Here is a 26,252-nt window from a genome sequence, read left to right on the forward strand (position 1 = left end):
TTCATTCGAAATATTAGTTTATATTTTGGGTCAATATATAAAGTCATAATTTTATGTCATCAACAACTGAAAGGGGTGGGAACAGAACTGTTGAAGGAGAGTTTCCAGACGGTACTAACATTATGCTGGTATAAATTCAAATTAGCGTTATGACATTAGGATGTTAAATGTAACTCCCATTTTGACAACAAAGAAAATACCTATAGAACATACACAAAAGAAAATAAAGCAAGCTTTAAACATTTAAGTACAAAAAGTCAACTACACACAAAAGAAGACTGTAATTGGGGCGCCTGGGTGGCTCAGTTGGTTAAGAGTCTGACTCTTGACTTAGGCTCAGGTCATGACCTCACAGTTCGTGAGATGGAGCCTGGTGTCCAGCTCTGGGCTGACAGCGTGTGATTCTCTCCCGCTCTCTCTGCCCCTGCCCTACCTGCGCATGTGCTCTCTCTCTCTCTCTCTCTCAAAATAAATAAACTTTAAAAAAAAAAAAAAAGAAGGCTATAATGAAGAAAATGAGGAACAAAATAGAAAACAAGAAGCAACATGGCAGAAGTAAAGCCTGTACTATGGGTAATCACTTTAAAAGTAAATGAATTAAACTCTCAACTCAAAAAACAGGGATTGACAGAATGAATAAAACAGCCATAATCCAACAATGTGCTGTCTGCAAGAGGCTCACTTTAGATACAAAAACACAAGTACACTGAAAGTGGAAGGATGGAAAATGATACTCCACAAAAACAGTAACAAAAAGAGAGCAGGGGTGACTACACAAATATGAGACAAAATAAGCCTGAAATCAAAAAAGGGTATAAAAGAGAACATTATATATTAATAATAGATTTAATAGAGTGGTAATATGTAAAAATTATAAACATGTATGCACCTAATTCATGTACCTAATACCAGACTATGACAATTTCTAAAGGAAAACAGAACTGAGAAGAGAAACCCAGGATTGGAGGACTTCAATGGCAAATTCTTACAACAATTTAAAGAAGAATCAATACCAACCCTTCTCAAACTCTTCCAAAAAGCAGAAGAGGAAGGAACACTTCCAAATTCATCCTATGAGGCCAGCATCACCATAACACAAAAAGCAGACAAAGATACTATAAGAAAAGAAAATAATAACAGATCTGTATCACTAATAAACACTGATGCACAATTCCTCAACAAAATACTAGCAAACTGAATTCAGGAGGATATTCACAGAGTAATACACCATGATCAAGTGGGATTTACTACCAGAACGCAAGGATGGATCAACATACAAAAAGCAATGTAAGACACCACATTAACAGAATAAAGGGGCTAAAAACACACATGCCCATCTCATTTGATGCAAAAAAGCCATTTTACAAAATTCAACACCCTTTCATGAAAAAAATACTCAACAATATAGAAGCAGGAGGAAAATCCCACCATATAATAAAAGATACACACACACACACACACACACACACACACACACACACACACACACCAGCAACAGCCAAAATCATATTCAGTGGTAAAAGACTAAAAGCTTTTCCTTGAAGATGAGGAAAAAAACAAGGATGTGGACTTCTGCCATTTCTGTTCAACAAAGTACTAGAAGTTCTAGCCAGTGCAGTAAGGCAAGAAAAAGAAATAAAAAGTATCAAACTGGAAAGGAAGTGAAGTTACTTCTATTCACGGATGATATAACATTATATGTAGAAATAAAGATTCCAGAAATAAAACTATACAAACAAATAAATTCAACAAACTTGCCAGATACAAAGTCAGGTGCATTTCTAAAACTACACCCAATAGTATGAAGAAGAAATTATGAAAACGATTTCATTTACAATAGTATAAAAAAATACTCAGGAATTAACCAAGAAGGTGAACAACTTACATGATGAAAATTATAAAGCACTGATGTGAGAAAATGAAGAAGACAAAAATAAATGGAAATATGCCATGTTCACAGATCGGAAGACCTAATAGTGTTAAACTGTCAACACCACACAAAGCAGCCTATAGATTCCGTGCAATCATACCAAAATTCCAATGATGTTTTTGTAAAAATAGAAAAACCCACCCTAAAATTCATATGGAATCACAAGCGACTGGAATAGCCAACACAATCTTGAAAATGAACAAAGCTGAAAGCGTCACAATTCTTGATTTCAAAACTTACTAAAAAAACTATAGCAACCAAAACAGCATGGAACTGGCATAAAGACAGTCATACAGACCAGTGGAAGAGTTAGACACGAAGAAAGCCCTCACATATACAGTCAAATGATTTTTGATAAGGGTGCCAAGATGATTCAATGGGGAAAGGAAAGTCTTTCCAACAAATGGTGCTGGGAAAATGGACATCCACAGGTAAGAGAATGAATTTGAACCTTTACCTAATACCATATACAAAAATTAACTCAAAATAGATCAAAGGCCTAAATGTAAGATCCAAAACGCTGTCAGAAGCAAGTATAGGGCAAAAGCTTCACAGCACTGGATGTGGCAATGATTTCTCACATATGGCACCAAAGGTAAGGGCAATAAAATAAACTAGACAAACTTCATGAAAAGTTGAAAAATTGTACATCAAAAGACAATATTAATAGAGTTAAGAGCAATGTACAGAATGGGAGAAACTACTTGCAAATTGAGATCTGATAATAGATTAATATACAGAATACACAGAAAAATCATAAAACTAAATAAAAAGATACCAACCTGGTTCAAAAATGGACAATGGAACTGAACAGACATTTCTTTCAAGAAAATGTACAAACAGCCAATAAGCTCATGAAAAGGTATTCAAGAATCATTAATTATTAAGTAAATGCAAACCAAAACTATAATGAGATGCTGCCTCGTACCCATTAGAATGGTTACTATGAAAATAAAAAAAAATGGGGCACCTGGGTGGCTCAGTCAGGTGAGCGTCTGACTTCGACTCAGGTCATGATCTCACAGTTCGTGGGTTCAAGCCCTGTGTCGGGCTCTGGGTTGACAACTCAGAGCCTGGAGCCTGCTTCGGATTCTGTGTCTCCCTCTCTCTGTGCTCTCTCTTTCTCTCTCTCAAAAATAAATAAATAAGCATTAAAAAAAAAAAAAAGAACTAGTGCTGGTGAAGACATGGTGAATGAGAACTCCTACGCACTGTTATTGAGAATGGTAAATGTTGTAGCCCCTGTGGAAAACTAAAGCAGTTCCTTAAAGAAATCAATACAGAATTACCATATATATTTATAAGTATACACTTACAACAATCCAGCAAATCTACTTATAAGTATCACTCCAAACAACTGAAGGCGGGGTCTCAAAGAGATACGTGTACACTCATAAGCAGCATTATTCACAACAGCTAAGCTTGAAAGCAAGCTAAGGGCTTCAGTGGATGAATGGATAAGCAAAATGTGTGTGTGTGTGTGTGTGTGTGTGTGTGTGTACATGAAATATTACTCAGCCTTAAAAAGGAGGGACATTCTGACATATGTAACAACATGAATCAACCGTGGGGACATTACAGTAAGTGAAATAAGCCAGTAACAAAAAGAAAATGACTGTACGATTCCACTTTTATGAGATCATTAAAATCACAGCAATATAAAGTAGAATGATGGATGCCTGGGGCTGCGAAGAGAATAGGGACTTTATTTAATGAGGATAAAGAATCAGTTTTCTACGATGAAAAGGGTTTTGGAGATGGATGATGATGAAAATGACACAAAACCATGAATGTATTTAATACCACTTATCTGTGTATTTGAAATAGTGAAGGCAAATTTTATGTCATGTGTATTTGACCACAATAAAAAATAGAAACTATTTTCAAAAAGTATTAAGCCAACCTTCTCTTCAGGAACCATGCAAGCAAGAAGAGAGTAGAGTGAGTAAATCTAAGTATTGAAAGAAAAACTGCCACCAAACTAAAAGGCTGAATCCAGTGCAATTATCCTTCAAAACTGAAGAAGAAAAAAAGACTTTCTCAGATAAACAAAACTTGAGAAAATCTGTCACCAGAAATGCTGCCTGGCAAGAAATGTGAAAAGAAGTTCTTCACAGAGAAGGAAAACAACATATGTCCAAAACTTGTATCTAAATAAATATCATTAGAGAAGTAAAAAGCGAAGGTAATATTAACATTAAACGGACAATAAATAGCTTGTTCCAAATAATGTGAACATCGTACAGTGGATTAAAGCTTAGGGACAATTAAGTACACAACAGTGTTGTTGTAAGGGGAAGGGAGAACAAATTTGGGAATTCTGTTATAAAAAAACCGAATCATACGTATGCTCAATTAAAAGCAGAGAACACAGAAAAAGTAAAGACAAAAAAAGAAACAAAAGACAAGGGGCAGCAAACACAAAACAGTAACAAATGTGGCGGATCTCAATCCAACCCCATCGATACTGATTTTGAGTCAACGGTTTAAATATACCAATTAAAAAGACCGTCAGAATGAATTTTCAAAAAAAAACCCACCTAATTATAGCTCATCTTCAAGGAACCCACTTTAAACACAAAGACACTGGTAGATGAAGATTAAAGGGGTAGGGGAAGATATACACACAAACTCAAATCAAAAGAAAGCTGGAACAGTAATATTAATTTTCATTGTAGATAAAACATCAGGAAAAGAAAAGTTATCACAATTAAGGTTATTATATATGATAAAGGTGTCATTTTTCCAAGAAGACAGACAATCCTTAACGAGTACAAGCCTAATAACATAGTATGTAGAAATGGGAGGCCAAAACTAATAAAACCACAAGGACAGTGGAGCACTCTGCTAATAGAGATGGGCACTTCAACAACTCTGATCAATCTGTGACAAATCCAGAAGGTAAAATATCAGTAACAACATAGTGGACCTCAAGAGCAACATCAGTCAAATGCATCCAACTGACAATTATAGGATGCCTCATCCAGCAGGAGAATACAAATTCTTCTGGAGCACATGCACCTTTCACCACGACAGACAACACTCCGGACCACTGAACACGTTTTGAAAAATGTTTTGAAAGAGGAACGATACAATACATGCTCTCAGGCTGCAACGGAATTAAACGAGAAATACATGATAGAAAGAGAGCTGGAGGATTCTTGCACCTTAAACAACAGACCAATATATACCACATGAATAAAATAAGTCCCGATAAATTTTCAAATATTCTGGACCAAATGAAATATACAACTTATCAAAATTTGTAGGATACAGTAAAAGCAGGGCTTAGAGAGAAATTTATAGTACTGAACTCAAATTCTAGAGGAGAAGAACAATTTAAATTAAAGTTTTTATCTTAAGGAAACCAAAAAAGGACAAATTCAATCAGAAGAACAGAAATATAAAATTCAGAATGTGTACTTGTGATGAACACCAGGTGTTGCATGGAAGTGCTGAATCACTATGTTGTACATCTGAAACTAATACTACACATCATATGTTAACTAACTGGAATTTAAATAAAAACTTAAAAAAATGCAAATTAGAAAAAAATTTAAAAACACTTGAGTAACTGGAATCAATAATAAAAGTCAGGGGAATTAGAAAAGCAAAAACAAAACCAAAAACAAACAAAACAAAACCAAACACCAGAAATCAAGAAAATTAAAATCAGAAAATCTGTATAGAAAATCTGTAATCAAAAACAGCAGAAAGAAGGAAACAGTACAAAATAGAACAGGTATAAACAAAACAGAGAATAGAAAAAAACAATAAAATCAAGGAAAACAAAAAAAGTTGGTTCCTTAAAAAGATCTACAATATTGATCACCACCTAACCAAAGAAAAAAAGAAATTATGGGGCACCTGGGTGGCTCAGTCGGTTAAGCGTCCGACTCCGGCTCAGGTCATGATCTCGCGGTCCATGAGTTTGAGCCCCGCGTCGGGCTCTGTGCTGACAGGTCAGAGCCTGGAGCCTGTTTCAGATTCTGTGTCTCCCTCTTTCTCTGACCCTCCCCCGTCCATGCTCTGTCTCTCCCTGTCTCAAAAATAAATAAACATTAAAAAAAAAATTACAAAAAAAAAAGAAAAAAAGAAATTAAAGAAGGGAATTACTACCTATCTACCTTTCATAAATAAAAAGAATTATAAGAGAATATTATGTATAACTATATGCAAAAATATGATACCCTAGATAAAAGAGATGGAAATATAAACCACCTAAACTGAGTCACAAAGAAACATAAAATATGAATAAGCATATAACAACAACAAGAAAAGATCAAATCAGTAATTAACAACCTCCCAATAAAGAAAAACCCAGGATTCAATGGCTTCAGTGGTATATTCTATCAAGAGTAATTAGAGAAACTCTCAATCTCTTCTGGAAGAATAGAAAAGGGACACTTCCTACCTAATTTCATGAAGCCAACATTACCCTGACACCAAAGCCAGAAAAGGACATCACAAGAAAACTCTGGGCCAATTTATGAATGCAAACATTCTCCATAATATAGTAATGAACAAATTCCAGTAGCATACCAAAGGAATTTAAACCCTGACTAAGTGGGATATTTCCCAGGGATGCAAAGACAGTTCACCATATGAAAATCAAAAATTAAACACATGCATTCATAGAAGGGGTAAAAAAAAAAAAAAAGGATAATCTCATTTGATAAAGAAGAAACATCTGACAAAATCTGACAGTTTCATGATAAATACACTCAAACTCGGAATTGAAACGAACTGCTTCAACCTGATGAAGAACTTTTATGAAAAGCCCATAGCCAATATTATATTCAATAGTGTGAGATGTCAGCTTTCCCCCTAGGATTACAAGCAATTCAAGGATGTTTACTTGTGCCACTTCTAATAAACAGTATACTGGACAGGCTAGCAAAATCAATTTGGCAAGAAAAAGAGATAAAAATTATACAAGTTGAAATCCAAGAAGCAAAGCTATTGTTATCCTCAGGTAACATTATCTTCTATATGGAAAAAACTAAAAATTCCAAGCACAGACACAAAAAAACACAGAGCTAACAAATTAATTCAACCAAGATGCAAGAAAACACACAAAAATTAGTGAATTTCTACATACTAGCAATGAACAATGTCAAAATAAATTACAAAATGCACTCAAAACAGCATCAAAAAGAATAAATAAGTACATAGTGATAAATCCATCAAGAGGTGCAATACTTAACACACTGGAAAGTACAAAACATTGCTGAGAGAAATTAAAGAAATCTGCTATGGCCTCAATATGTGTATCTTCCCCCCAAATTCGTATCTTGAAATCCAAATGCCCAATGTGATGATATTAGGAGGTGGGGGTCTTTGGGAGGTTCTTAGGTCACGAGAGTAGTGCTTTTATGCATGGGGTTACAAGTACTCTTGCAAAAGTCCCTCCAGAGAGATTCCTGGCTTCTCCTGCTATGTGAGAATATAATGAGAAGTCTGCACACCTGAAAAGCATCCTTCCTGAACATGATGGCACCCTGATCTCAGAATTCCAGCTTCCAAAAATGTGAGAAATAAATTTCCACTGTTTTTTTAAAATGTTTATTTATTTTGAGAGAGAGAAAGAGCATGAGCAGGGGAGGGGCAGAGAGAGAGAGAGAGAGACACAGAATCCAAACCAGGCTCCAGGCTCTGAGCTGTCCGCACAGAGCCCGACGCGGGGCTCGAACTCACAGATGACGAGATCATGACCTGAGCCGAAGTCAGACGCTTAACTGACTGAACCACCCAGGCACCCCTCATTTCCATTGTTTATAAGCTACCCAGTCTGTGGTATTTTGTTACAGCAGCTCAATGGTCTAAGACAAAGTCCTAAATAAATGGAAAGATATCCTGTATTCGCAGATTGGAAGACTTAATATTGTTAAGGTGTTAATACTATCTAAAGCTGTCAGTGGGTTCAGGGCATTCCCTACCAAAACCCTAATGGCCTTTTCTGGCAAAAATGGAAAGACAGATGCTAAAACCCATGGAACTGCAACCAACTTCAACTAGGCAAACCAACGTTGAAAAGAAGAACAAAACTGGAGGACTCTCATTTCCAAGGTTCAAATCTCACTACAAAGTACTATCAAAAGCTTATGATCAAAACAGTGTAGCGGGGCGCCTGGGTGGCTCAGTCAGTTGAGCTTTGGCTCAGGTCACGATCTCACAGCTTGTGAGTTCAAGCACTGCATCAGGCTCGCTGCTGTCAGTGCACAGCCCACTTTGGATCCTCTGTCCCCTTCTCTGCCCCTACCCTGCTCGCACTCTTTCTCTCAAAAATAAACATTAAAAACAAAACACAACAAAAACAGTGTGGTATTGGTCTAAGGACAGGCATACAGAACGATGGAGTAGAAGAGTGTAGAAATAAACCCATATATCGGTGGCTGGCTGACTCTCAACAAAGGTGCCGTAACAGTGCAACGGGGAAGACCACAGTCTCTTCAAAGAATGGCGCTGGGACAACTGAACATCCACACTTAAGTGAAGACTGGGTCCATATTTCACAGTATATAAAAAATATTTACTCAAAATGAATCTTCTACATTTAGCAGAAGATAAAATTTCAAATTCTTGAAAGAAAACAAAAGAGTATACATCAACAAAAAAGATCTCCAACAAACAACCTAACATGACACTTCAAGGAACAAGAAAAAATAAAAATAAAAAACTTGTCTTCACATTAGAAGAAAGACAAAAAGAAAAATTAAAGCAGGTATCTTCTTTGGAGAAATGTCTATTCATGCCTTCTGCCCATTTTTTTGATTGAATTATTTGGTTTTGGGCATTGAGTTTTACAAGTTCTCTACAAATTTTGGATACTGACCACTTATCAGATGTATCATTGGCAAATATCGTCTCCCATTCTGTAGGTTGCCTTTTAGTTTTTGTTGATGGTTTCCTTCACTGTGCAGAAGCTTTTTATTTTTATGTAGTCCCAATAGTTCATTTTTGCTTTCATTTCCCTTGCCTCAGGAGACGTATTTTGAAAGAAGTTACTATAGCCAATGTCAATAAAGTTACTGCCTGTGTTCTCTTTTAGGATTTTTATGGTTTACGGTCTCACTTTTAGGTATTTAATCCATTTTGAATTTATTTTTGTGTACAGAGTAAGAAAGTGGTCCAGTTTCATTCTTTTGCATGTAGCTGTCCAGTTTTCCCAACACCATTGTTGAAGAGATGGTCTTTTTCCCACTGGATATTCTTTCCGTTATGTCAAAGACTGATTGACCATATAGCTGTCAGGCTTATTTCCAGATTTTCTATTCTGTTCTAGTGATCTATGTATCTATTTTTGTGCCAGTACCACACTGTTTTGATCACTACAGCTTTGTAATGTAACTTGAAGTCTGGAATTTCGATGCCTCCAGCTTTGCCTTTCTTTTTCAAGATTGCTTTGGCTGTTTAGGGTCTTTTGGGGTCCATACAAATTTAAGGATTGTTTCTTCTAGTTCTACGAAAAATGCTGTTGGTATTTTGATAGGGACTGCATTAAAAGTGTAGACTGCTTTGGGCAGTATAGACATTTTAACAATATTTGCTCTTCCAATCCAGAGGGGAGGTGGATGGGGGGATGGGCTAAATAGGTGATGGGGATTAAAAAGTGCACTTGTCATGATGAGCACCAGGTGATACATGGAAGTTGAATTACTAGGTTGTACACCTGAAACTAATATAACACTATGTGTTAACTAATTGGAATTAAATAAAAACTCAAAAGAAATTAAAGCAGAAATAAATGGAATAGGGAACAGGAAAAATAAAACAAATTATTAACAAAAAGAAGAGCTGGTTCTCTGATTATTTTTTTTTTATGTTTATTTCCTTTTGAGAGAGAGAGAGAGAGAGAGAGAGAGAGAGAGAGAGAGAGAGAGAGAGAGAGAAAGCATTAGCGGGGGAAGGGCAGAGAGAGAAGGAAGCACAGAATCTGAAGGAGGCTCCAGGCTCCATGCTGAGCTGTCAGCATAGAGTCCAACGGCTCAAACTCACGAATGGTGAGATCATGACATGGGCTGAAGTCAGATGATGCTTAACTGACTGAGCCACCCAGGTGCCCCCGGTTCTTTGAAAAAATAACAAAATGGATAACCTTTAGCTAGACAAGCAAAAAAAAAAAAAAAAAAAAAAAAAAAAAAAAAAAAAGAAAGACAGATCCCAAATAAATAAAATTATAAATGAATCTGGAGACATTACAACTGATACCAAAGAAATACAAAGGATCATTAAAGGTGGCTATGAATAACTATGTACCAAGAACTGGACAACCTAAAATAAATGGGTCCATTCTTAAAAACATATAGCCTAAGAGGACTGAATCATTACAAAACAGAAAATCTGAACAGATCAACAACAAGTAGAGAATTGAATCTGTCACCAAGACCTCCCCAAACAGAAAAATACCAGGACCAGATAGCTTCACTGGCAAATTCTGCCCAATATTTTTAAAAACTCAATGCCAATCCTTCTCAAACTCTTTTAAAAAACTGAAGAAAAGGTAACATGCCCAAGAGCTCATTTTACATGGCCACTGTTATCCCTGATACCAAAGCCAGATACAGACACTACAAGAAAAAAACTACAGACCAATACCCCTGATGAATACAGAAGGAAAGATTCTCAACAAAACACCAGCAAGCCAACTTCAATAACACATTAAAAGCTTCGTACCCCATGATCAAGTAGGAGTCATCTCTGGGATGCAAGGATGGTTCAACGTATGCAAATCAACAAGTATGATGCATCACGTGAATAGAATAAAAAAATCCTATGAGTATCCCAGTAGATGCAAAAGTGTTTGGCAAAATTCAATAGTCATTCACAATTACTGACCAACAAATCAGGTCAGAAGGAAAGTACTCCAACATATTAAAAGCCTACAGCTAACATCATACTCAATGGTAAAAGGTTGAAAGATTTTTCTCTAAGATCAAGAACAAGACAAGGAGGCCTATTCTCACCATTCCTATAGTAACAGTATTAGAAGTCCTGGCCCGAGCAATCAGGCAAGAGAAAGAAAAGGCATCTGAATCAAAATGGAATGAGTAAAAACGTCTGTGCCTGCAGATGATGCAATCATACGTACAGAAAATGCAAGAGACTCCACCAAAAAAATTGTTAGACCTAATAAATGAATTCAGTAATGCTGCAGAACACAAAATCAACATACAAACATAAATTTCATTTCTATACAGTAACAAGTTACTTTAAAAGAAATAAAGAAAACAATGCCACTTATAATAATATCAAAAACAACAATATAATTAGGAATAAATTTAAACAATAAGGTAAAAAGATCTGTACACTGAAGGCAGTAAGATATTGATAAGGAAACTAAAGACTCACAAATAAGTAGAAAGATATCCCAGGTTCATAAGGTTAAGAATCAACATTGTTAAAATGTCCATACAACCCAAAGCAATCTATGGATTCAATACAATCTTTATCAAGATTCCACCAGCATCTTTTACAGAAATATAAACACTCAAATTCTTATGGGACCACAAAGAATCCTGAATAACCAATGTACTTCAGGGAAAGAAAAAAACTGGAGGCAATACACTTCTAATTTCAATGTATATTACAAAGGTACGGTAATCAAAAGAGTATGGTACGGACATAAAACACGTATCTATGGAACCGAGTTGAGAGCCCAAGAAATAAACTCATGTATATAAGGTCAAAGGAGCCAAGAATATTCAATGGAGAATAGGTAGTCTCTACAATAAATTGTACTGGGAAAACCAAACAGTCACATGCCAGAGAATTAAACTGGACTCTGATCTCACGCCAATCCCAACCATTAATTTGAACTGAAGATTTAAATGTAAGACCTAAACCATAAAATTCCCAGAAGAAAATATACAAAAAAGCTCCTTAGTGAACATGCCAATGACTTTATATGACAGCCGAAGCACAAGCAACGAAACCAAACCAAAACGTGGACCTATATCAAACTAGAAAACTTCTTCACAGTAGAGGAAACGATTGTGTGTAAGGATGTATCCATACAGACACAATGGAACAGCATTTATCTGTGAAGAAAAAGCAAATTCTACCATCTGCAACAAAGTGGATGGACCTTGAGGGCATTGTGCTGAGTGAAATTAAGTCAAACAGAGAATGACAAATACTTCCATCTCATTTACATGTGGAATCTACAAAAACCACTCATAGGAACAGAGAACTGACTGGTGGATGCTGGGTTAGAGGGTAGGGCCTGAGGGAAATGGATGACGTTAGACCAAGGATACAAACTTCTAGTTAGAAGATGAATAAGCATATGGATATAATATAGAGCATGGTGAATACGGTTAACAATAAGGTATATTTGAAAGTTGCTATAAGAGCAGATTGTAAAAGTTCTCACCACGATAAAATAATAAGATAAAATAAACTGTAACTATGTGAGATGATGTGTTCACTTTACTGTGGTAATCATGTTGTAATATATATGTGTATCAAATCCTTATTCCTTACTTCTTCAACTTACATAATGTTACGTATCAATTTATTTCAGTAAAGCTGGAAAAAGAAATACTGGACAAAGGACTTGAATATACTTTTCTCCAAAAAAGAATACACACAAATGGCTAGTAAGCACATGAAAAGGTACTCGGCATCATTAGTCATTAGAGAAATGCATCTCAAGCCCACCATGCCTTGTTTCCATTACCATCATTTTTCTCTTATGGGTTCAACTACACTTCCAAGGTTTTCTAAGGACTATTAAATGCCTAATAACAGCACCTATTAAATACACTGGGTAAAAGATCTCATGACTCATGAATGCTAACAGTGGGTCCTTGAAGAGCTGAAGAACCAGTCTAACTGTGATACTTTGTCTCAGCAGCTGCAGAATAACTTTCACAATTTTTCTGGAAAAGGAGAAAAGCAGTAAGGAAGATAAAAAAAAAAGACAGTGAAAATGGGGCTGAACTTCTCTTCTTCTTTTCCTGTAAAGCTTCACACCTCTCAGGTGTGTCTAAAAATTTAATCATAGATGTCCCCCCCCCAAAAAAAAAGAGAGAGAGAGAGGAGTGAATACAAACACCAGCAGGAGAGGAATCAAGGACAGAGTAAAGAAGAAAGAAAGGAGTACGGCAAGCAAGATCATTTGAGATGGAAAGGGGACGGAGTCAATTGCCATGGGACCCAGTAAAATACACCGACAGTTATTCCAAAGTGTTCATTCATCAACAAGCCCTTTATATAAGTCTAAAATCAATTCCTCGAAATTCCTTGAAATTTCCAGAAAATACTGGGCCTCCACTCTGTGTTATTAGGAAAAGCACTGTAAGCTGTTAGAACGGTCCCTCTGATCTGATCTATATTAACTCATCTTATTGCACTTAGATGCTTTTTGCAAATTAAATCCTGTAGTCAAATATCAAGATAGGCATTTCCTTATACTAACCCCATTCTCTAATAAGTTACCACAGCAAGGTTTAGTTATTTGAGAGTGCAAAATTTTCACTGAGCACATAAATCAGTAGAATTTTATTTTGGGGCCTATCAGAACTAAGCCAGAGTAGAGAACATGAAAAGTATTCAGATCTATAATATTTACATTCTAAAAATGTTGTTGGTAATTCACATGTCTTTAAAATTTGCTATTCGTTTTCTGTAAAGAACTGTGTTTACTTACCTGAAAATGTAAAGAACAATTCATTCTGCAAACCAGCTCTTTGCATTTTAACATGATGGCATTCAGACTTCAGTAAAGAAACCTCACATGAAAGGTCAAGAACCAATTTGCTTAAAATCTGAAGAAGTTTCTTCTCAAAAGAAATATTATAAATACTATTGCAAGGAGCTGCATGATATCGAGCCGTGAACTGGTAATAATAATGAGGCTCACGATAAGCTGTAAAAAATTAAACAGAATAACACAAAAGCGGTTATTTAAGCAATTCAAATGCATTGCAACTACTCAAGCGAAATCATTACTTGGAAGAAGTTCATAGTATTTTTATATCCATCCTGAGGAAACTGAGGGATACGGGGGTTATGTCACACTCCCATGCCTATGGTGTCAAAACTAAGATTCTAACCGAGAAACCTGCCCCAGACTCTACGCCCTTAACCAATATATTATTCTTCCTCAAACTTAGGAATGAAAGTTCTCTTAATATTCATCTTAGAATAAACTATAGTCATATAATTACCAGCTATAAGCAACAAATAGTATGTTTCTCATAAATCTACCAGTTTTATCGAGTGCCATTACAATATCTGAAATGGGGAACGTTTTTCCTGCCCATTTCAATATATAACTGAAATGACACAAAAAAATAAAGATGATAAGAAATCCATAACAATTACATATATTATGTAACCACATGCTCTGACACAAAGAAATCAAAATCCAAATCAACAATTAAAATCCATCAAACACAGCTTGGAGCCTGGAACCTGCTTTTGGATTCTCTCTCTCTCTCTCTCTCTCTCTCTCTCTCTCTGCCCCTCACCTGCTCATGTTCTGTCTCTGTCTCAAAAATAAACATTAAAAAAAATTTTTTTTAATAAATAAAATCCGTCAAACATTTGAAAACAAACTACTACTAAATAACAAATGGTACATCTAATAAAGTAATGACTATTAAAAATATTATTAAAACAATTATAGTAGCAGGACATGAGAGCTGGAGAAACAGAAGCCCACATCCCAATGAAAAATAACGTAAATTATTTTTAAAAAACAACCATTTATAATCTCTGAAAATGGTCCTAATGCAAGCAGAAAGAGAGAGGGGTTCCCAGAAAAAGAACGACAGTTTCCGAGATGTGTGAAAAGTTATTTTAGGCCCTGCTGGCCTAGGAAAGAGTGTAGGAACTAACAGGCCAGGAGACAGTCTAATGATTGCTGAGGGAGCATCAGGCGAGCTGACACCCGGCAAACACCCCCCACCCCCAGTAAGGTGGGCTCTGCGCGACATTCCTGGGCACTCCTGACTGCCCAAGAACAAATGAAAGGGAAAAAACAATTTAACTGATAAGCGATCACAGTCACGCAGGACATGAGTCTCCACCAGTTTACAAATACCTTAGTAAATGACAAGAAAAAGGCAATCCTATCAATAGCCTAATCTCCAGAAACCCATAGACTTAGTTTCCTGGAGCCCCAACATCACCCTCCTCTCCACAGTGATGTGGGAAACAAAGACAAGAAGGAAATGGTAAATAAAATAAAATTTCTTTTTATTTTATTTATTTTTTTTTACGTTTATTCCTTTTTTTGATAAAGACAGAGAGTGAGTGGGGGAAGGGCAGAGAGAGAGTGAGACACAGAATCCGAAGTAGGCTCCAGGCTCCGAACTGACAGGATAGAGTCTGATGCGGGGCTCGAACGCACGGGCCGTGAGATCATGACCTGAGCCGAAGTCGGACGCCCAACCGACTGAGCCACCCAGGTGCCCCCAATTAAATTTCTTTATAACCCACTGACAATATTTAATGTTTCTCAAATGTTACACATATTTGTCAATAGTATAGCCCATTGACAAATATTTGAGACAGGCAGAATAAAACATTCCTCCAATAAACTCCCAACTGTCTTAATGTTAATGCCTTCCTGGAGGGAAAACAGCCTTAGCCTGACAACAGCAAGGCCTCAGGGACATTATGAGTCCTTTTTAGCACATCGAAGTCCTTCTGGAGGCCTCTATAGAACCAGTCAATCCTCATAAACCCAGTGCAGCTCTTTCTGCCCCCGGGTCCTGTCCCCGTGCTTTAATAAAACCACCTTTTTGCACCAAAGACATCTCCAGAATTCTTCTTGGCCAACAGCTCCGAACCACCATCACTCCAAAACCGCACCAATATCAGCGACAATAAATAGGTGATAAAACTCCCGGTGCTAGTTAGTTCTGACAAATATATCAATTAATTATGAGCGGACAGCAGTTCACTGCATTTTATTCCATCACCAGCTTTTAAAAGAATCGACATAAAACGTCAAAGCTGAAAAACAGCTAAGAGACGGAGTCCAAAGCCACTCATTTTGTGGACTTGCAAACTATTGGCGGGGAATGCCAAGCGATTTAAACACACTTTTGGGTGGCAGTAGGGGAGATGAGGCACCACCAAAGAGGTGAAATGCCATTTGCCTGCCAACACAATCCTAGACCAATCCACAGGCTGGTGGCTGAGGCGCCGGTTGGGGAGGAAAAAGTGTGCACAAACTAGGGCAGACTAAACATGTTCTTGTACTAAACAGAGCCAGAAGATATTCATAAACTATTATCTACTATTCTTTTCTGATAACGGAAATACTGTCGGTAGGAAGACAAACAAAAAATCTGTACACAAACAAAAACAAACCCATATTTTAAAACTCCCCGTGCAGACTCAAAAGTGAAGCCTGACCCGCCTCACACGCTTCAGGTACCTTTGCGGGATCTAAAGCCCTCCGAGTGCTCAGATTCTGGACCCACCAAAGCCAGAGAACTGAGGAAGCCGCTGGCCCTGGTGACTTACCCCAATTCTGGGAGACTCTGCTTTGGGAAAGATCCCCAATGTTCTCCTTACTTGTTGCTAGTAAAACCCTTCCTTTTCCTATTCTTGGCTCAGTTGTGCCTTTAGGCTCAACACCCACCAAGAGGGGAACTGAGTTTTGGGGGACATTAGGACAAAGAGAAAAGTGAAAAAATATTTATTCAAAAAAATCTCCTAACAGTCAGTAAGAACAGGGAGTCCGGGGTGGTGAACCCAGACCTTCCACCTCCCTCCCCTCTCGGCCCAGTGAGATGGAAAGCACTCCAGACTGGGCAGATGAGAATGTGGGGCGCCCTCTTCCCCAGCCCCCAGACAGCGGCCCCCCCAGGAGGGACAGGGGGGGTCGGCACTTCTCCTGCCAAGCGGAACTACCTGCTCCCGGCGGGAAGGTGCAGGTGAGTATGGCTGAGACAGCTGGGAGGGGACGACTCCCTTCTTCCACTGGCCAGCACTTCATGCCATGGAGGCTTGACACTGGCTGTGGCAATGCTGACAATGCCCCCCGGGGGCCCTCGCTGCCCTTGACTGCCCTGGCCCAGTTCACGGTGAGGGGTCCACAGCTGGAGCAGCAAACCCAGGGGTCCCAGAGATGCTGCTGCTACCCCTCCCCGGCTACAGCAGGGGGGCACTCGTGTCCTCACCCCAGCTCCAGACTGCGGGTCAGGTGGGAGGATGTGCCAGGGGGCAGGAGCAGGCGGGAGAGCAGAGAGCTCAGAATCTCTTCTGGAAGGAACAGGCATCACTGGAGATAAAGTGCCAGGAAGCTGGAACCTCGGGGCAGTCTCAAAAACCCAGGAGGTCTGGGGAAAGACGGTGGGGAGGTGACTTATAGACTCCCTGGGGGGGGGGGGGGCAGGTGAACTGCACGCAGGCTGCCTAGTCTGTCAGACAGCAACTCCGGAAGTCTATGCTGCAAGCAACAATCCTGAGGTCAGAGAGAGTCTCAAACACTGACCAGGGGAATATCCCCTCAAAGGAAGGCATACTTCACTGGATCAGCCTTCAGAGGAATTTATGCCCAGGGCATTGCTAAAAACTAACTGCTGCCATTCCTAAAACAAACTAGGGGCTGAGGGTGGGGGGCTTCACATTATGGTGAGTGAGGAGCAAACTTCATGGAAGTGATCTAGACACTTGCGAACTTCATGGAAATGATCTAGGCACTTGCTAAACAAACATCAAATAATTACAAGCCTGGGGAGGGCGGCAGGTTCCAGGCTATCTAAAAAGTCCAGGTTCTGAAAAAAATTTGAGTCAAGCAAGGAAACAGAAAAGAATGACTCATGTCCTGGAAAAAAGTAGGAAACAGTAACCACTTGCGAGAATGATCAGATGTGGGATTTAAAAGATAAAGATTTCAAAGCATCCGTTATGAATATGTTAAAATAACGAAAGGAAATTATGATTAAAGAAGGAAGGTATAATGAGAATTTCACATAACTAATATTTGTAAAGTTTGAAATTATAAAAAATGAACGAAGTGCACATTCTGCAGTTGAAAAATGAAAGCACTGAAAGGAAAAATGGACTCAGGGGCTCAAGAGAGGATTGTGATCTGGCAGAAGAAGGAATCAGCTAAAAGCAGTTCTTCAGATTAGAGTGAAAGAACATGGCCATAGTCAGTAATCGGAATCCACACCAAAAACAGTGTTCCAGTAAAGGTAATTATGTCATTACAAAGACAGAATAAGTGCATATTTCTTCTACTTTTTTCCTTTTACTGATAGAAAAAGCAACTGTGTAAAGGATTTGTGTATGATGTTCCACTGGTCCCCTACACTGGGCCAAGGAAACGACTACAGGTGGTAACTTGAATACATGGGAACAAATGAAGAGAATAAAAAATGAGCAACAAAAAAGCTAGTAAGCTATAAACCTACAAACACACTTGCTCTCCTTTCTGTTTCTGGCTTTTCAGAAACACATAACACTATGCAAAATAAGAGCTATCTATTGATAGTTGTGTAACATTTACAAATGTAACACGCATAATATTTATACCACAAAAAGCAGAGAAAAGGAATATGTATATGTAAGAGTAACTTTTCTACATCTCAGTGGAATTTAGTATAAATGTCAAGCTGACTCTGTAAGGTAGGTTAAGATGTATGTGGTAATCCTCAGAACAATCAGGAAATAAAACTCAAATACAAAGTGAAAAATCACTACTTAAAATGCTACATTAGGAATTAATCTTTTAATTCCAAAGAATTCATGCGAAATACAGGAACGCACATGAAGCAAAAAATAAAACAGCAGAGTATATCTAATGATATAAAAATGACATTAAATGTAAAGGAATGACACTATCCAGTCAAAAATGATACTGTCTAGTCTCTTCACAGACTGTGAAACTGGATTGAAAAAGCAGTATCAACTATCTGGTGGCTACATGAGACACACTTTATATTTAAAAAAATACAAACTGATAGAAAGTAGTAACGTGAAAGATGATATACTATGCATACAGCAAACACAAGAAAGCAGAAGTGGCTATACAATTATCAGGTAAGAGAGACTTTAGACGAAACAAACAAACAAAAAGGAACATTTTATTAGAAGGGAAAATCCTTCAGTAAGACAGAACAATTATAAACATAGACACACCTAAGAACAATGTACCAAAACAAACCAAAAACTGACAAATAAAAAAAGAAACAGACAACAATTATTAGTTGGGGATTTCAACACCCACTTACAATAATAGATACAACAACTAGGCAGAAGATCAACATAGAAATAGAAGTCCTGGGTAGTGTCATGAACAAACAGACCTAACAAGTATCTACAGATCTCCACCCAAAACAGCAGAATACACATTCTTCTGGAGTGCTCATGGCACACACTCAAATACTCAAAGATGTTGCAGATACTGCACTACAAATCTCAATAAACTTAAAAGGATTGAAATACAAAGTATTGTCTCTAAAATGGAATAAAATTAGAGTGAGAGAGAAATTTGAGACACTTACAGAGACACAGAAATCAAACAATAGCATCCTAAATAACCAGTATGTCAAATAAGGAAATCAAAAGAGCAGTTAGAAAATATCTTGATATAAATTAAAATAAAGACAAAATCAATGGGATGCAATTAAAGCAGTACTTAGCAGTGTGTGTGTGTGTGTGTGTGTGTGTGTGTGTGTGCGCGCGCGTGCGCACGCGCGTGTGTACATATAATGTGCTTTTATCACAAAAGAAAGATCTCAAATCAGTAATCTAACCTTTAACCTTATGGCACTGGAAAAAAATGAGAAAACTAAACCTAAAGCAAACAGAAGGAAGAAAATTATTATTATTTAAATAATAAAATGTAGAGCAGAGATTAATGGTATAGTGAAAAGAAAAACAATAGAAGCAATGAAACAAACCTAGTTTTTTGAAGAAATGAACAAAATTAGCTAAAGTAATCAAGAAAAATAGAGAAGATTCAAATTCTCAAAACCAGAAATGAAAGAAACAGCATTATTGCAGAATTACTCTGACCTTACAAAATAAAAAATTACTACAAAGGGACACTATGAACAACTGTATGCCAATAATTAGCTTAGATAAAATAGAAAAATCCTAGAAAGACACAAACTATTAAAACTGACTCAATAAAAACACAGAAGATCTAAACAGAGCTACAATAAACAAAGAGAATTAATAACCAGTATATATACACATACATACGTGTATGTATATAGAGTGAAGAAAAACCAAAGTCCAGATGTCTTCACTCAAGAATTCTAGAAAATATTTTAAGAAATGTCAACAATTTTAAATTAACTCTTCCAAAATCAAAAGAGGAAGAAAAACTTCCCAACTCATACTATGAGTCTAGTATTACCCTGATAGCAAAACCACACAAAAGAGATACCACAAGAAAACTATGGACCAATGTCTTATGAACACGGATGCCAAAAACTTTTAACAAAACACTAGAAAACTGAATCCTACAGCATAGTGAAAGAATTATACATCGTGACCAAGTGAGATTTATCTATTCTAGAAATGCAAGGTTGGTTTAACATTTGTAAACCAATTAGTGTAATATATTATATCAATAACACACAAAACAAAAACCACATAATTATCAGTTAATGCAGACAAAAAGCACTTGACAAAATCCAACACCCTCTCACACACACACACACACACACACACACACACACACACACAATCAACAAACTTGGAATGGAAGGAAACTTCCTCAACCTCCCCTCAAGGGAACCTACATAAGAACTACAGCTAATATCACATTTACAATCAAGGCAAAGATGTCTGCTTTCACCACTCTTATTCAGCAAATTATTAGAAGTCCTAGTCACCACAATAAGAAAAATAAGGCATACAAATTGAAAAATAAATAAATAAAACAAAACTGTCCATCTGTGCTTATGACATGACTGTCTCACAGAGAATCTACAAAATAAAAAGATTCTAGAACTATTAACTAACCTTATGTTAAAATGGCAGGTTATAAGATTAAGATACAAGTAATAATTCATTTGCTATATATCAACAATAAGCATGTGGAATCCAAAATTTAAAACCTAATACCATTTAAAATTGCTCCAAAGAACAAAATAATATACTTAGGTACATACTGAACACATACATGAAAGAAATAAAAATAGAAAAATAATAGATGTAAGAAATGAAGAACGACTTAAGTAAATGGAGATAAACCATGTTCATGGATTGAAACACTTACTATAGTAGAGGTGGCAATTTCCCCCCAAATTTATCTATAGAGTAATTCCCATAGAAATTCCCACATGTAATTCCCATAGAAATTCCAGCAGGACACTTTGTAGACACATTCAAGATTATTCTAAAATTTATATGGAAAGGGGCAGGCCCAAAAAACACAAAAACAATCTTCATAAAAATGAATAGTAGGAGAATTAGAATTACTTTACCTTATATTGAATGTTTCTATACAGTTATAGTAATTAATTAATTAATGTGGTACTGGCAGAGGGACAGACCTATTAATTAATGGAAGAAATTAGAGAACCCAGAAATACTCTCACAAATATTCTCAACTGGTTTTTGACAAAGGTACAAAAACAATCCATCAAAGGAAGAACAGTCTTTGCAAGAAACGAAGCTGGTGCAAGTGGATATCCACCTATAAACAATTTAAACCTCACGCCTCATACAAAAAACAACTGAAAATGCATTAACATTAAAAGTGACATTGTCAGGCTTTAGGAAAAAATAGGACGATGCTTAATAACCAAGTTTGATAAACCAGACCTCAAGAAACTGAAATACTTTAGCTCTACTCCAAATTATAAGACATTAAGAAACTGAAGAAGACAAATAAATGAAAATATATTCCACGTACATGGGATTATAATAATCAATACTGCTAAGATGTTCACACTACCCAAATCAATGTGATTCAATAAAATCCCTATCAGAATTACAATGATGCTTCTTACAGAAATAGAACAAACAATCCTAAGACCCCATATAGCCAAAGCAATCTCAAGAAAGAAGAACAAAGCTGGAGGCATCATCATGCTCCCTGATTTCAAACTCTATTACGAAGCTACAGTAATGTAAAAAGTATGGTATAGAGCTACAGACCAACAGAACAGAGAGCCCAGAAATAAATCCACATAGGGAGTCAATTAATTTTACAACAAAAGAGCCAACAACATACAATGACGGAAGGTTGGTCTCTTCAAAAAATGGTGCTGGAAACTGGACATGCACATAGAAAAGAATGAAGCTGGATCACTATCTTATACTACACACAAGAATTAACTTGAAATGGATTAAAGAACTGAAGGTAAAACCTGAAACCATAAAACTTCTAGAAAAGAATATAGGTGATAAGTACCTTTGCAAGTTTTTTAACCTGACACCAAGAGTAAAAGCAACAAAAGCAAAAATAAACAAGTGAAACTATATTATACTAGAGAGCTTCTGCAAAGCAAAGAAAATAATCCACAAAATAAAAAAGGCATCCTACTGAGTAGAAGAAAACTTCTGTAAATCATGTATCAGATAAGCAGTTACTATCCAAAATCTATAAAGACCTTATACAAACTAACAGCAAAAACACAAACAATCCAATTTAAAATAGGCAAAAGATCTAAATAGACATTTTTCCAAAGAAATACAGATGGCCAGCAGGTACATGAAAAAGTGCTCAACATCATTATCAGGGAAATGCACCTGTTAGAATGACTGTTACCAACCAAAAAAAAAAAAAAAAAAAAAAAAAAAAAAAAAACCCAAACAAACAAACAAAAACAAAAACAAAAAGTAATGAGTACTGGAAAGGATGTGGGAAAAAGAGAACCCTTGCATACTGTTTGGTGGTAAACTGGTGCAGCCACTACGGAAAACAGTACGGAGGTTCCTCAAAAAACTAAAACTGAACAACCATATGGTCCAGAAATTCTACTTCTGGATATTTATCCCTCCCCCCCCCCCCAAAACCCACAAAAAAGCACTAACTCAAAAGGACATATGCACCCCCATATTCACTGCAGCACTATTGACAGTAGCCAACTGTGTCCCCTGCTGATCGAATGGCTAAAGAAATTGTGGGCCGCGTGTGCATGTGTGCGGCAACACGGATGGACTTTGAGGGCTTTATAAGCTAAGTGAAGTAAGTCAGACGGAGAAAGACAAATACTGTATGATTTCTTTTCTATGTGTAACCTAAAAAAGAGAAGCTCACAGATACAGAAAACAGACTGGTGGTTGCCACAGGCAGGTAGTGAAGGGTCAAGAAATGGGTAAAGTGGGAGGCGCCTGGGTGGCTCACTCGCTTAAGCTTCTGACTTCGCCTCAGGTCATGATCTCGCAGTTCGTGGGTTCGAGCCCCACATCGGGCTCTGTGCCGACAGCTCGGAGCCTGGAGCCTGCTTCTGATTCTGTGTCTCCCTCTGTCTCTGCCACTCCCCCACTCACATTCCGTCTTTCTCTCTCTCTCTCAGAAGTAAATAAACATTAAAAAAATTTTTAATAAAAAAATTAAAAAATATATATGTACCAAATGTATATACTAAAGAACTTTACATATAAAAAGATTTTAAAAGGGCTCTGATGGCTTTTGTGCCTGTTTAATATAAATTTATTTTAACATTTGTTAAAATGTGCCAAATGGCCAAACTCTATAGACTTAATAAGAGGGCTCAAATTATGGTTATACCCGGAGAACCAACTAAACTTAAACATGTTACCCTCCGTAATATTAGAATAATAAATATAAAATAGAGAAAAATAAGTATGGCTCACTTAAGTTGTAGCCTTGCCTAAATTTGCCATAGTCGTGGTACTCACTGCCTTAAAATATCTCATATTGAGTAGAGATGCTCTAACAGAAGGGAAACTAAGTGAAATTAAATCTTCACCACCTGTAATTGGCTTGATAAAATGGGATCACATTAACTCTATGGTAATAACTATACGGACCTATAATATATATATACTGGACCACAGTAATATAGTCTAACGTTAAGTTAAAACAAGTCTTCTAGGATTAAAATTTATTCTATCAAAACTAATTAATAAAGAGGTGATTATCCCCATTGTTTCTCCATTGATAGCCTAATTTCGTCTGTTTTTGAATTTGGAAAAAATAAAGTGTGCCTCATGGTGGAATACTACAAATACATACATGCATGCATGCATACATACGTAAAATGTGTGGGTTGTGTGTTTACATAGAAATAGATGAGAGACAGAGACAAAAAGACACACACACACACATACACAGTGGGGGCAGCAGGGAGAGGGATTTATTCAACTGTTCCATACAGTACCCTTTGAAGTAGGGAAATGTGACACAAACTCCACGATCACCAACTGAGGAGTAATCAAATCTGGAATACCATGTGGCCATTAGAAAGATTAAAGTGGATCTTTTTTTCTTTTTTTTAAATATAATTTATTGTCAAGTTGGAGAACATACAGTGTATACAGTGTGCTCTTGGCTTGGGGAGTAGATTCCCCTGATTCATCACTTCCATACAACACACAATGCTCATCCCAACAGGTGCCCTCCTCAATGCCCATCACCCATTTTCCCCTCTCCCTCGCCCCTCCACCCCCATCAACCCTCAGTTCGTTCTCTGTATTTAAGAGTCTCTTATGGTTTGCCTCCCTCCCTCTCTGTAACTGTTTTCTCGCCTTCCCCCATGGTCTTCTGTTAAGTTTCTCAAGTTCCACATATGAGTGAAAACATATATTATCTGTCTTTCTCTGACTGACTTATTTCACTTAGCATAATACCTTCCAGTTCCATCCACGTTGCTGCCAATGGCAGGATTTCATTCTTTCTCATTGCCAAGTAGTATTCCATTATATACATATATCTTCTTTGTCCATTCGTCAGTTGAGGAGACATTTGGCCTCTTCCCATAATTGAAATAGAACGAATTACATGATTTGTTTTAAGCACAAGAATAGCAGGTCTCCAAAGTCAGGCTTTATTAAATGAGGCTTCATCCTGCGGTCTCTGTGGAACCAACTCCGGAATCAGAATTCCTAGATTCAAATCTGAATCTCCGCCCCATTCGCACAGTGAGGCCCTGAGTGAGTCGCTTCACCACTCCGTGCCTCAGTGCTTCTGCACAAGACAGGACATGGCAGTATGCACTGCACAGGTCTGTTGCAGGACTGAGTCGAATACAAATACAGCACTTTAAACAATGCCCTAATCCCACGGAAACACAGCACTGCCTGGCACATAATGAACGCTCAGTAAATATTAGCTACACCTACCATTACTATAAATCAGCATTCATTTTAGGCATGTGCGAATATACCCTTAGAAGAGATTTCAAAGTATATTCCTTTTAAACAAGTGAAATAACAAGATGGGGAAAACTACGTAACAAAAAGGAAGTGTGACACATTCAAAAGTTTAAACATTTTTTGCCTAAGAAAGTTAACATAGTTTCTCATAAAAAAATTATGTCTTTCTTTGGATATATGGGACAGTGTTTCATCAGTGACTGAAAATCATCAGGAAGCCACTAATAATTCTGCCGCGCGTTCTGCAACCCAGCTGTGACAAGGATGGTACGTTAGTTTCCCGTTGCTACTGTGACAGATCACCGCAGACGCGGTGGCTTCAAATAGCACAAATATTATCATCTTGCAGTTTTGGAGACCAGAAGTCCAAAGTGAATCTTACAAGGTGCACTCCTTCTGGAAGTTCTAGGCCTCTGCTACCTCCACCTCCAGCTCCAGCTTCTAGAGGCCTCCTGCTCTCCCTGGCCGTGGCCCCTCCTCCATCCTCAGAGGAAACCACGGGGGCCTCTCCTTCCGCCATCACGTCTCCTTTATGTGTCCATGGCCCTCGTGCCTCCTCTGCTAAGGACCCTGACGCTGGGCCTGCTCAGTGACTTCAGGACAACCTCCTCTCCTCAAGATGTAATCGATATCTGCGAAGAGCCTTCTGTCCAGAAAGGCAGCACAGGCCCAGGTCCTGGAGATCAGACAGGTGCATCCCGGAGGACCCCAACTCCATCCACCACATGCAGGTTCCCCCGGTGAAAGGGGACATACAAGCAACCTCTGCTCACGCTGCTCTCCCGGCCACTCGAGTAACCCACCCAGCTCTCCCCATCTCATACCTCCACAGACCGCACTGCTTTTAGAGAAGGATTTATGGTGGCATTTCATGCTCCTGTCTGGGGGGATGGCAATGTGCCACCAAGAGTGAAACTCAGAATTTAACAGCAGTATGAACTATAATATTGTAAAAATCTGAAAACATGATTTCCAGCCCCATTTTCACTCAGCAGTTTAAATTTATCTGCGTTCATATCAACACTCCCCCAAAGAAAAGAAGGTCTGCCCT

General features: G+C 37.6%; 1 protein-coding gene across 2 annotated transcripts in view; it reads right to left on the reverse strand.

Moving 5' to 3' along the window:
• ZPBP (zona pellucida binding protein) overlaps positions 1 to 26,252 on the reverse strand; it is a 113,392-nt gene that overhangs the window by 66,861 nt on the left and 20,279 nt on the right. For both annotated transcript variants that reach the window (XM_047826548.1, XM_047826540.1), the window contains one exon: positions 13,584 to 13,802. In XM_047826548.1, the coding sequence (XP_047682504.1) occupies positions 13,584 to 13,802 (219 nt within the window). The remainder of the gene's footprint in view (positions 1 to 13,583; positions 13,803 to 26,252) is intronic.

The sequence above is a fragment of the Prionailurus viverrinus genome, chromosome A2, assembly GCF_022837055.1.
Source record: "Prionailurus viverrinus isolate Anna chromosome A2, UM_Priviv_1.0, whole genome shotgun sequence".
Classification (NCBI taxonomy): Eukaryota; Metazoa; Chordata; class Mammalia; order Carnivora; family Felidae; genus Prionailurus; species Prionailurus viverrinus.